The following is a 13,291-nucleotide window of genomic DNA, read 5'->3' as shown; positions in this document are numbered from 1 at the left end:
ATCATGCACAGGGAGGTACTTCTTGAGGCATGGTTTGGCATGTTTGATGCATGTATGGCAGGCATGGTTAGTGGACGGATAGTCATGGTGTTTCGGGAAGCAATGGTACCTTGGTCTTGATATGATTGATGCAGTGAATCTTTCGGTTCATGATCCGGTTTCAGTGCTGGGTGCTTGCATGTTGGTTCATTCGGTGCACATTTAAATATCGTCTTACTTAGAGGCCTTAATTACAGCTAGGTACTTAACGAACAGCGCCACTGACAGGAAAAGACCTCTTCCGGATAGATCTATGACACAAGTGCCACATTTCAAAATGGAACCTCCTTTAACATTGGGTCCTTGCGACAACCGTTGCATATTCCCAATGAACCCTTGGGCTATTAGTGAAAGGTTCACATCATGATCCTCCGCTTCTCGTTTACTACTTCAAAAGAGTGCACGATTATTGCGACTTTCCTGTGCCAGGACGCGAGCACCCGGGAAGCTTGCATGCCTTGGCAGGGGACAGCTCAGCCTTGAAACTCTCCATCTCAAGGGTCCACGGCGGCTGTTGCGAGAAAGAATTGAGCAGAGATAGCCTCTCAGCAAGAGCAGGTCGGAACAATTTGTCGCCACTTATAGGACTTCTGGGCCGGGCTTTCGATTGGTTGCGGCCTGAAGACATCGTCAAGGATGAAGCAGACCGCACCAATCCTATCCACATCGAGACTCATGCATTTGACGCCTTTGCAGCCGACAACAGCATCGACTGGGTCTGTCATGATCTGGATAATGGATTGACCCTTTTCCTAGATGACAACCTTGCTGTTCCTCAAAGCATGGCAAACCATGTCCGCAAGCATGGAGTGCTGCGGGCAGGATTTCAGCAAGCCCTGCGTTTGCTCGGCTCCCCCATTGATGCCAGGTATTGGACCACCTATCGGGCATTTTGAAAAGGCAGGGGTTCACGGCAACGGCTAAGGAGCTTCTCAAGGTTATCAATGCCGGGGTAGGAAGCATCGCCGTCGATAAGTGGGAGTTTAAGCCTTACGACGTATGTGCCTGGTTGGATAGGTTGGACAAAATGGGAATAATTAGATGAGAGCCTTCGACCTCTCTAGCCTTGCTAGGTTTTTCTCACTCGAGAATACACTAGATAGGTTTGCCTATTCTCTTAGCTTTGAGCTAGAAAGGCGCGGCTATGGGATAGTCAAGCACCCAGAAGCCGAACACTTCCCTGAACATTAGGTGATTTGGCCGAGTGAAAAAGATAACTGCCGCTGACCAGAGTATTCTCAACATCTTGCTGGGTGGAAAACTATTATCAAGGATGGCAAATTTCCCAACATCAATCAGGGCGGTGCCTGCTGGAACTTCTTTTTGTGCTTAGCCTACTGCTTAGGCCACATGATCTATGTGCTGGAAAAGGTCGACAGCGTCCGCAACAATCTTGCTGTTCCGCTCAGAGCTTCCAGAGTCAATAGAAGCATAGACAAGTGGACAAAGACGTTGAGACAACTTGAGGACTACCAAATGCCCAAGGAGCCATTCTAGCAGGAGCTGCAAGAAATCCGAAACCGCATCATAGATGAATCTCTACCAACAATATTGTGCTGGCTCCGGCATATGAGCGCTATTACCAGCCAAAGGACGGCAGCTTCAGGACTGTGTGAGAGCATGATTACAGCTGGGATTGGGCGGATACCAAGCTGCGTCTCTCAACTTCGCATAAGCCGCACCGATACTTTTCTGCTGATTGTTGGCCTTCTGACAAAGCCTCAGTTGATGAATGCGTCGATCCAGCCCAGACATTTGACCCAGAGACATCAGACTCTGCAAACAAGGAGTATGAGCGGAATCAGCTCCGGCCATTCCGGAACGAGCCTGTCAAGTTCCGTCCTGGGCCAGCCGTCTTCACTGTCGGAGACACACGACTGCAGCATGAAGCAGTCAAAGGGACTACAATGCAGATGGTTGCTCAGGGTAAGTCTTCCATTACAAGCCTTTCCTTTGCCTTGACAAGGTCTTAGTCATGTTGGATGATAAATGTACTGACATGCACGATAGATATAGGAACCGACAAGTTCATGAGCCCTTTGTCTTGAAGTCATACTCTCCGATATCTCCGTGCGTCAAATGCACAGTGTCCATGGAATGCAACGTGAGAGGCCTAGGGAGCTTCCAGGTTCAACACCTGGTATGGGGGCTGGAAAAGTAAAAAATCCGTTGCTGCCCACCATTCAGCCGTGTCGATTCAACTTCAACTGAGCCTCCTCAGTGATTCTGTTAAGCTCCAATGGCATTGCTTTAATTGGTGCGCTCCAAACAGTGCATGCGTTTAGGCTGCAGTAACCGCCGCGTTGAACATGATCCAGGTTTGGACATTGGCTCTTTGCAGCTGACCCTTATCGTCGTGGAAAGCAAGCCATTCTAGGTAAAAGACCACATTCTCGAGCTTCTGCTTCCAGATTACACAACGGTCCGCATTCTCGTCGGTTAAGAAGTTGAGAATGGTCTTGAGACGCATGTTCAATGGCGGCTGAGGTTTGCCATTATACCACGATTCGACCTGCTATTCAGATCCAAGGCCCACAGAAATTTCATACCTGCCAGCAATGATGTTCCAGACATTGGAAGTCCGGATCGCTTGTAACCGGCGGTGCAAACCAGTCAGGCTCGCCTGGCCATCGGTCAGGACTGCTTTTTCTTCTCTTCTTTCGCTATAATGACCGGATGTGGTAGCACCGAAGAGGTGGAGGTTCCTCCATTGTGGCAGGGAGCTTCAATAACTCACTCTTCACGAGCGCTTGCAAAGACGGACTCTTTATCATCCATGTGGATATCAAACTCCGAGTTAACGGCAGCTACTGCATCCAAGTCGGACATGGGTGCATCTTCTACTACTCAGTGGTCATCTTTAGCCTCTGTTGCTTCTCCCCTCTCTCTTTTGTCGAATGACAGTCAGGTTGGCGGAAATAGATGTCCATAGAGCTTGTGCCGTTTGAGTTCTTCTATGAGTCTAGTCTAGGCCAAAGCCCGTTTTTCTTTATTTTTGGATTGCCAAGGTAGCTGTCCACCTTGAATTTTAAGTCCTCGTCTGGCTTTAGCTTATTTTTTTTTTTTTGCTCGAGGTGGTCCTTTTACTTGACAGAACATTCAGAATCATTAGGATCATTGATGGCGTACTCCAGAAGGAAATCTATGAAACATTCTGATTTATTAGCGACAAGTACCTGCTTTATAGATATTCTAACATTCGAGCACATACTGTCCACATCCCTCTTTTCCTCTGGGCCTAAAAGAAGAAGGCTTTCCGATTCGGTTGATTTGGTCCATGTGCTTTCCGCAGTTCCTTGAGATTCAAGGCTGACTTATGGCTGGTTACGGACATCTCTGCATGTTGCGCGGGCTCTTCGTTATCAGCCATCTTGATCCTGTCAAGATCTCCTCGGAAGTCTCTAGTCACAATATTGGTTCGTAGAGGTAATCAATTGAGAGAAAAGCGCATCATATGCGCACGGTACACACAGATGTGGCGAGAAACACAGAAAGATAGTAGGCCAATAGGAAAAGGTGATATGCCCGAAACAATATCTTCCTCAGAAATATTCAAAATCCTACTATACGAACTTCAGGTGGTTTGTGTCATATCTATGTACCTTGGTCGACCCCCTGAGCCGCAATCCCTCCGTTGCGTGCGTACAGGGGGTAGGCTGTAAAAGACAATGAAAGTGGCTTAACCAGAGTGCCAGCCACAGCCATTGTCGAAGAAAATCAATCATCCTCATTGGAATGGTGCCCGTTTTAGCATGAAGGGACCGTCAAACAAAGAACAATCGCAAACAATGAATGCATGACGCACAAAAGAGGTCCATCAGAAACATATTATTACTGGGGATGTCATGGCCTTCGCTCGGTCTCGATCAGCTTTCTTTGTCCGGGCCAAAATGCGATCGGAAAGACAACTGGGCAGATTGAACAAAGCCAAAATAGAAAACCACAGAGACTAAACATTTAAGCTGGGACATTCAGGACTGGAGAGATCGATCTTTGCAATGACAGCGCCCGGCCGGTAGACAAATGGCAGACGTTCGTCTGCATCATGGATTCTCCAAGTCCTTGAAGAGTCCTCTTTGCGACCAGAGGACATAGAAGCAGTTTGACAACATTTACAGACAAGACCGAGGCACTCAGCTCTCAGGAGTAGCGCTCTGAAAAACTAAAAGCTTCAACCAGAATCATGCCTATTGCATTGAGAAGGGGAAGTAGCGTAGTCAACAGATATACACAATGGCGGATCAAAACCGGAAGCACTACCCGACAACTGCTGGAAGAGGGTAGGCAGACGGAGCGAGCCAAAGAAACTAAGAGGACACAGATGTATCCCAGGACACAAGTCAGTATAAAGTCGACAATGACCTACCCAAATGGAAGCCCTCCATCATTGTTGGATTTCCGCTCTGAATCGAGGGTGGGGATTTGAGTGCAATAGAACTTGCCGAAAGAAAGATGGCACTGAGGAAGTTCTGGGTAAAGCACTATCAGGGGGTTCCCGAATTTAAGCAGATCTCTAAGAGGTCATCCACTAAAGAGAACGACTTGATGAGACAGACAAGGTCAACACTAAACCAGGTCAAAGTGTTTACCCCCTTGAAACATGGACATCGCTGGGGAACCTAACCCGATAATCAGGTCTACTCTCGTTTCGCATCAAAACAAAGCTGTCCAAGAGCGTATAAACGTCCTTTGCTCGGCCATGGAGAGGAGCACATTCCTCCCTGAGCGTCTCAACATTGAGGCTGCCATCACCGGCTATGATTCAGGCGCTATTCCCTGTTCTAATCAATACATACTCATATGGGCCGGTGCTATCGTTGACAGCTGTCCAGACTGTAATCGTTACCATGGACCGCAGTTTTCGTCTTGACCGCGATGCAGCCCAATATGGCCCTGGCTGGTTATGGGGTACGAGCCGCCGCTTTCAGCAGAGTGAGCTTGATGACTGGTCAAGAAAAGGTCCTCGCTAAGAAAGGAGTGTGTCATGATAACAAGAAGGGTTGGCGCGCAGGGTCAGAGAACACAGGGCACTTTCGTATTCCCATGGGCTTTCGACGGCAAAAGGAGATGGTTACAAGAGAGAGGTGTACCCACCGCGTGAAGGGGCGACTACAGGGCTCAAAACAAGCTCCTAGATTGCTCTTGACTTTGCAGTCGCTCACCAGATTAGAGCGCATTAAAGTCTCGGATATTGGCGAGAAGATCATCATGGTCCCTAACTCAGACAGCCCCATGGATCTATACACGACCCTCCTCGACACTGGCACATCGTTCTCATTCATATATGAAGCCGATTTACCTCAGCTCAGGATCAGCCCAGATAGCTACGCGGCCCAAACCGTGAAGATCGTAACAGCCTCTTTCACAGAGTAAACGCGTGTTTACGACATCTAAGTCTGCATCTATCCGCACTCTCTGCTCCCGAGCTCTGAAGTCACAACTAAGACCAAGAGGAAGTCAAGCAACATGGATTCCCCTATGAAGACCCAGATCTCTGCCGTTGTGGCCTTCACAGGCCGTACGGATGAGGAGGGCGACCCAGATGATATTCCCGAACGCCCGAACAACCTCCTCCCCCTTCATCCATTTTACATGACAGTACTCCGGGGAACCACAAGATATGGCTAGGGATAGCAAGGAGAAAGTGCTAGGTGGCGGACGGTTTCCAGTTAGCGGTAATGTCGCAGAGACCATGAAAAGGAAAAGGTGTCTTAAAGGGAAAGTTGACAAAACCGAGCTCATGCTACGCACGTCTACAAAAGATTGTCTTTGGGTTCGCTTCCGGTGATGGCTCCGGAATGGTGCTGCAAGACGAAGAGGGCGAGAAGCCCTCAGAGAAAGCATCTGTCCAAAAAGACTTGTTTGGGCTCGCGATGCTGGAAAGACTGCCAGTGAAGTCTTGGTGGTTGGGAAGGGAATAAAAAGCCTATCACATGATTAGACCAAAGGAGGTCCTAGGGGTAAACGAGGACTATTAAAACGAGAAGCAACCGAAGAATGAACAAAGTACCGTCTCAATAAAACGAAGACTTAATATTGAAGAAACATTGTATGATACACAGTCCCTAAATAACACCGTTCTAATGAGTACAACCAAGAGCACTAAAGGACATAAGATAATCAAAATACTCGAGAGAATGTATCTCTATTCGTTGGTTGCTTTTCTATAGCAGCTACCATCTTGCGGTAATCCCGGGGCAGGAGAATCCATCCATGACAGTTCACCAGGTAGAAAAAGCATCTTTTCAGCCCAAGTACCATGCTCTTTTGCCATGGGAAAGACATGTATCCTCCAAAGCCCGAACAAGCAAGACGCTGTGCAGCCAAAGTAAAGAGGCAGCTGCCCGTGAGAACCGGTGGCCTGAAGTGAAGGGAACCAGGCACTAGCAAGCCGGCTACCATTTCACTCCAGTGAGCGAAGTCATCGCTCTTCTCATCCATCAGGATCCCACGCACAACCCAAAGAATTTATCAATCTCCGTATTTTCAAATATCCGCCGTCACCAGATACCAACCCGTTTACTTATCCACTGTTGTCCTCCACAGATCTCCGATGGGTGCGGGACACAAAATTTTCTATGTCCGAGGTTGCCGATAAGTGGCATCCGCTCCACTCCAACGACCAACACAGAACCGCACCGCTGACATTTTTCGGGGTTTCGCTGTATAAAAAAAGATTAAACTGGACTGTTCACAACAGGGGGTATGGCGCAAACTCAAATATTGTGTGTGCCAATCGGTAACGATGGCGGCTATAATGTGACCGCAACAGAATGTCCCGAGGAAGAAAAATCAAGAGAAATAAAGTAGATAAGTCAACGCTGATGCCATGTCGCTAAATAAACCCGCTCAAACAAACAGCCAGATGCATGCAATCTTTTTGTCTTCCAAGTGGTATATCTCAAGTGACCCTGGAAAATGAAGTGGAAAAAAACAGGAAGTGGGGTGGGTTCTCTTCCCCTGGAAAGAACCCAATGTTGATGTAATGATCGGACTTTTGTTTATCAGCTTGACTGCAACATACACTTGCTCCCAGCAGCAACCTCAAAAGGACATGTGTGATGAAGCTCCATCAAAATAGGAAGACCCAACCACATGGTGTTGCTGTTGGTGCTGTTGGTGTTGATGCTGGAACTGCGGTTGGGCATATGACGTGTCGTGCTGACCTGGCTGTGGGGTGGGGGTGACTGGGCATCGTGGCAGTTGATAGTCCTTAACCATCGAATTGTTTGCGATGCCGCCATCGGGAGTAATGGGGGGAGTCATGTAGCCATCTGCAACACCAGGAACAGCACCCAAGCCCTTATGCGGGGTGCTGTACACATCAGTGGACTTATTTGAGTGATTGTGCTCTGAAGGAGGAGAGGGGGGAACACCACGGCGAGCGATGGCAGCCTGTTGGGCAAGGAAGTCGGCAAGTTTAGTCGATACTCTCGAGTAAGTGTTGCTGGCAAACTTCCTGGCAAGCGTGACCGAAGGGGTATGCAGATGTTGGGACAACGCCAACACTGTCGCATTCTCAGCTTGGTTCCACTCGCCATCGTTAACTTCAGGCTTGCCCAGGATGGCACGAGCGAGTGCAAGAGACGCCTTGGCCATGACAGATGGCTTCGTGGAAACAAAGTCACGATGGTAGAGAGCGATCTCGCAAATGTACTGAGCCATGTGTGCCACCTCTCGGCTGTCCCGTTCCTCAGCTACAACCAACTTGTGGAAAAAGTCAACAGTTGGGTGCCCGATGTTCCAGTCCAGGGTATTGAGGACGTGCATCTCCATCTGGGTGAACATTCCGGCATCGTAAAGCCCGCAGCACATGTTATTTAGCTCACTGATCTGGGGCACTCTGTCCTTCTTGTCTCCGTACTTCGCAGCGATAAGAAGGGCGGCACAGCCAACCAGCTGATAGTGCTGCTTGTACACCACACGCTTTGAGCAGTACCGGTCAAGGAGATTGACAGTGAGGAAGAGGGTCTCGGGCAACAGGGCGAATGCAGCGTGTGCCTCGACCAGGAAGTCGATGAGATAGGGTCGCATAAACCATTGTATCTCACGCTGCATGTCGATCAGGTTCGCATCTGGGAGAGTCTCCTCCTGTTCAGCTTGTCAGCAAATAGCTGTGACAGAAACGCTGCTTTAATGTTTCCTACCTCCATCTGGTGGATATGCTTCATGATGTCCTCCAGATATTCATCACAAGCCAACCTCGAGAGCTCGTTGGCAATCATCTCCTGTTTGTTCCGGGCGATCATCTTGGCAGCATCGCGCAGGCTCATGCGCTGGAAGCCAGGCTCGTCGGACTCAACGAAAAACGTGGCGTCGGAGGAATACCCTGAGGAGGCCATCTTGACGGAATGGATGAACAAAGTTACTCCACGTTAAGGTCAAGCTCGGCTGTGATGGTTCCGCACTAAAGGTCGAGTTCTCCAGGAATCCAGTTGCGGAAGTATGTTACAGTCAAGCGGTCGAGCCGAATGAATGAGACGTCGACCAGCTTTGATGACTATTATTAATTTATTAGAGAGCGTGAAGTAGAAGTATTGTGAAAGAGTGACAGTGGCTGGAAATAGCTGGGTGAATGTTGCAGAAATGGAGTATTTTTGAAAGGCGGATATGGGAGTGGGGTGACCGAAGGAATTTCAGCTCGAAATTATGTCGACTGTGGGCTTCTCTGTAATGATACTTTCATCAGCACGAGCGCATCCTCGGAAATTCCGATTTGCAAGTTAATTCAAAAAATTCGAACCGTGCCCGGCATTACAGTTCAGTTGAACTGTAAGTCCTGCTCGAGTTCAGACCTCATGACAATATCCGCTTTAATAAATGATAGCAAGTCAGGCATGAGACACCTCGGCCAGACTCGTCAAAGCGGCTCTCTGTAATGAATCAAAGTCTGGAAAGTATCCCTTACCACCACAGCTGCGGGCTAGATCTCAAGACCAACGCAAAATGACACAATTCCGTGGCCAACGCGGGAGCAACGAGCTAACGTGTCCCGCAACGAGGCAGTCCTTTGGTCGCCGAGTCGATCGACTTAAAGTGTGGAGATGCCGCAGATTGCAGATTGCAGTCGAATCGGCATGCAACTGCAAGGGCAAACGGGTGTTTGTCATCAGCTTGTTGGTCCGAACAAGTCGGCGGAATGCTTTCAAGGAACTTGATGTTTTGGGAATTGTGGAGACCTTTGCTTTGCAGATTGCACGTACCTCTCTCGCCCTCAAAGCCGCAGAAGGACCAAGGAAAAAATTGGTTCAAGCACTGATCGAGTTCATGTAGTAGACCACAAACCGATTCTGCCTCGAGAATCTCGCGGCAGCCCGTGCAGCAACCAATTCGTGTTCCAGTAGGATCAAGTTTCCCTAATCGCTTCCCGCCAAACGCGCTTCCAGAGACGAGGCCCGGAATCGACTCCAGTCGTGGTTGACTAGTCGCAGGACTTGAGTCCAGCGTTGGAACGAAGGGGGCAGTGTTGTGGAATTAACGGAATCTTCGAGGGCGAGACGAAGAGTTCCTAGGTTCAAGAAAGGGCGGAATGGATTCAGGGCTGAGGTGAAGAGCAGGGATCAGAGAGCCTTGAAAACCCGAATTTTGCAAAACTTCCCAGAAGAAGCCTTAAACCCGGGGTTTTGTCGCTTTTTCGTGCGGCTCTTGGATGCACCACTCCGATTGTGGCCTTGCAGGGCTGGATTCAGATGTGCCAAAGCCCAGAATCTAGATGTCCTCCTTCCCTCCTTTTTTCTCGGTCCGAGCAAGGGAGTCCACGGGTCTCGTTGGACAGGACGGTCCGGAAGAGGAAACGACTGGTTGCGGATGAAGGAGAAGAGGAAAAGGAAGGGGAAGAGGAGGTAAGGCGGAAGATCAGGTAAGGAGAAGGAGGAGAAGGAGGATGGAGAGGAAGAAATGGGAATGGAAAAGGAGAGCAGAGATTGGTTAACGGCCGATTTAAGACAAGGGCCCCAGCTGTGCCCACCGGCGGAGTGTGCACTGAGCACCAGACAGCCCGCAATAGCGGCCGTGTACTGAGGTACGTACTTCCAAGGCCCCCCGGTTTGGCCTTGTGCAGTGCGCAGGCGTGGAAAGCACCGCCAAGCAAGCGTGCAGGGAGGACCGCCAGACCATCCAGGCAGCTCAGCACCAATCCGTCTCCGCCAAGAAACCCGCTCTGGCAGCCCGCCCTTTTCGCTGCCAGGTTCCTCCTCCTTTTTTCTCCCCACATCTGGCGAGGTTCCGCTGTTCAAAAGGGCAGGGAATACCGCGCCAGATCCAGCCAGGGACCAAGGGGCCAGTGGACCCAGGGGCGTCCATCCAAGCACGTCCGCTCGCGGTGCTTCATCCGCTACTTACGTGTTCCGTAATCCGTACCCAGGTAGCGTCGTTGTTAGAGTACGGCACGCTACCTGCAGGCTGGCTCGTCTCTCCGTGCGTCCGCAACACCGTGGACTAGACGTTTTCGTCTCGACGTGAACGTTCTAAGAAGCAGGCGGTCTCATCACTACATAGTAGTGGACAGCCGCCTTGCAAGGCCGCTGCTGCGTGTGTTCCGTAGTTCACCTACTGACCTGCCCACTAACTGGAGGCATCGATGTACGTACTTACGAATTACTTACACCGTTGTTATCAAGATTGCTTCCTACCTCCCAGCAACGCTTATTCGTCCAAGATTGCGAGCAACATGTCGTACTCATCCAGGCACGCTCGGCCAACACGGGTCGTGCTTTGCACAGTGGTGGGCGACGACAGTCTTTGAGTGGACTCATCTCTCGGCGACGAGATCCAGGCCAGGTAGAGGGAGGGCAAGGATCTACGGCTGCGGTGCTCACTTGCAGCACCATCGACTCTGGTCAACCACTCAGAACAGCCAACGCGAGAGCCCCAGCATGCAATCCGCAGGAGGTGGATCAGAGCGAAATTTGCTAAAGTACTTCCACAGGCTCCTCGACGCGGCACCGCGTTGCCCGTGCTCAACTTAACACGTTCTGAACGTGACTTACCCATTACTTGGAGTTCCGTAGATTTTTACAGGCATATATCGCATACGTGGATGCCCATACGGATCCTTATCTTACATGTCGATATGCCCAGCAACGAACCATCGGCCAGCCATCCAGCTGCCTTTCCTGGATACCAGCTGCCATACAAAAACTCAGCTCATGGCTTGCCTCCGGATGACTGTGAAGGGATCTGCCATTGAAGGTAAAGTAAATCTCTTTTCCGTCATCGACTTGCTCGAGACCAGCATTCGATTCTTGACTGCTGCAAACAAGTAGTAGGCTGCGCATGATCGATGCAAATCCAGCGAGACGACGAAAGTCCGAATCATCAAGCCTCGAGTGTTATTTTCTCGATGCCTCTGTCCATATGGACTCCTCTGAAATTCGAACAGTTGCATTCCCTCCGAATATCACAGTCGGGAAGCCCAGCTTGATCAGCAAATTGAAACACCCAATGGGAGACTGCCTCGCGGTATTATGATTAAGCGTGCCAGTGAAGATCTCCAAAGCTTTTGAGGGATATGCAGCCGTGCTTTCGTCAGGCCGTTTGCTCGTAACTTGGTCTTTATCTAGTCTTCGGCTTTGGAGATATAACCTTCTCAGTATTTTCTCACAGATGCATCGTCATTGATTCCTGGAACTGCTGGCTCTCAGCACGCCTGGGCTCAAAGCTTACGTCAGTGATTGTGTGTTTGGCAGATCGGCTTTTCATGCCGGTGAAACAGGCTAGACAGCCATTTGCAACGTCTTGCAACACGGGAAATATGGTGAAGGGAACCACTTATAACGAAACGTCGCTTCCTTACAAACCCCGTGGGCATCCCGGACAACTCCTCCACGCGAGGACAGAACCGAGGTTGGTGCACAGTGTGCTGAGTTGAGATACGTCAAGGCCAGAGCAGCTGCCAACCATCAACTGGCATCCTCAAGTTTCTCAAACGCTGGTCTCAGCTCGAAGTATGCGGGATTGTCTCTTATCGACAGCTCAATTGTTGTGATACCGCGTATCATGTTCCCCCACCAACACAACTGCCCGGATCTCCCCTCAGTTTCAAGAATTAGCATGGTGAATGAGACGCGTCCTGTTGTTGGCTTCAACGCGTCCGCGTTTAATGGGTTCTCTTGACCAATAGGAAGAGAAGACTTCCATGGCCCCACCCCTAAAAGATGTTCCAGTTGCGGCCGCGGGCAATGGTAGCCAGGGTGGAGGTTTGACGACGGCAGCGTCGTGACCATTTGCAAGGAGCTCGGCTTACAATTCCCTCCTCCCATCCTTTGCTGTTCTTTGTGTAGGCGCTGTTGTGCAACATCACTGCTCGTCCAAACCGATAGCAGCATTGCGGCTCTTAGTGCCACAGCTTTTGTCCAAATCCAAACTGATAATTACAGTCTCACATCAAGCTTTGAGTCTTCTCTGCGCATATCTTCAGGGTTTTGGCCCTCCCACAGCAAGCCGCCGACGCCTCTCAGGCAAGTCAGACAATCACCAACCAATCGGGACTACGCAACGCGACGCTAGAGACGACTAAATCAATGCATGTCAGGTCCAATCGGTTGGTCAGGTCCGCTGGAGGTCTGTAACACCACAACACAAAGGTTAGCGAATTCGTCGTCCCACGATGCATGCTGCAGCAATCCCGCGCGAGATCACGCTTTTGCCTTCCCGATTACTTGGGCTGAACCCTCTAGGCCACACCTGCGAATCGCAGAACCCAACTCCAGATAGCCGACCCTGCGATGTCGCCATCCCTTGGCTCAGCTCAATAGACCTGCGCGGAGACATGGTTCCTTTTTTGTACCCAACCAACGAAGGCTTGTTCAGACAACAGCAGCTTACGATCATGATCATCATTCCCCCAAGCATTGTTGCCAGATTCAGACAGCGTTCCCCCCAGCCTTCTGCCGTCGAAGCGATTCGTTCCCAAACGCCTGATAGCATGGAAACTCTGCTCTTCGATGGTTAACGAGAAACTCTTCTATCATTACGAATCAGGTAGCGCATCACTGCCAACCTTTCAACAACCAGACCACGGCTCTCAAAGATCTCAGTGCCCAGCTTAGCCGCAGCCTGCTCTGCCTTACATTCTTATTATACCCCTGCCGCCCCACGGACCTGTATCTCGGGGAGGAAAAAGAGGGGCAGAAGGTGAACGACACAGCTCTGCCTTTTCTCTTCTACTGATATCATCTCCCCGATCACTCTTTCTTGTCCTTTAGTGGCCTCTCCTGCCCGTCCGGTATGCGAAACAATAGCTCTTCTGATG

The 13,291-nt window shown here is 50.1% G+C and overlaps 1 protein-coding gene across 1 annotated transcript; it reads right to left on the bottom strand.

Moving 5' to 3' along the window:
• Nucleotides 1–7,083: 7,083 nt before the first annotated feature.
• CTHT_0058400 (uncharacterized protein) lies at nt 7,084–8,381 on the bottom strand (the record flags this gene model as incomplete). Its single annotated transcript, XM_006696097.1, has 2 exons — nt 7,084–8,130; nt 8,187–8,381. The coding sequence occupies 2 exons, from the start codon at nt 8,379–8,381 to the stop codon at nt 7,084–7,086; spliced, it is 1,242 nt and encodes a 413-aa protein (XP_006696160.1).
• Between the last annotated feature and the right edge of the window lie 4,910 nt (nt 8,382–13,291).

The sequence above is a fragment of the Thermochaetoides thermophila genome (assembly GCF_000221225.1).
Source record: "Thermochaetoides thermophila DSM 1495 unplaced genomic scaffold scf7180000011820, whole genome shotgun sequence".
Taxonomy (NCBI): Eukaryota; Fungi; Ascomycota; class Sordariomycetes; order Sordariales; family Chaetomiaceae; genus Thermochaetoides; species Thermochaetoides thermophila.
The sequence above is the reverse complement of the archived record's forward strand: the minus strand, read 5'-3'. Positions and strand labels throughout refer to the sequence as shown.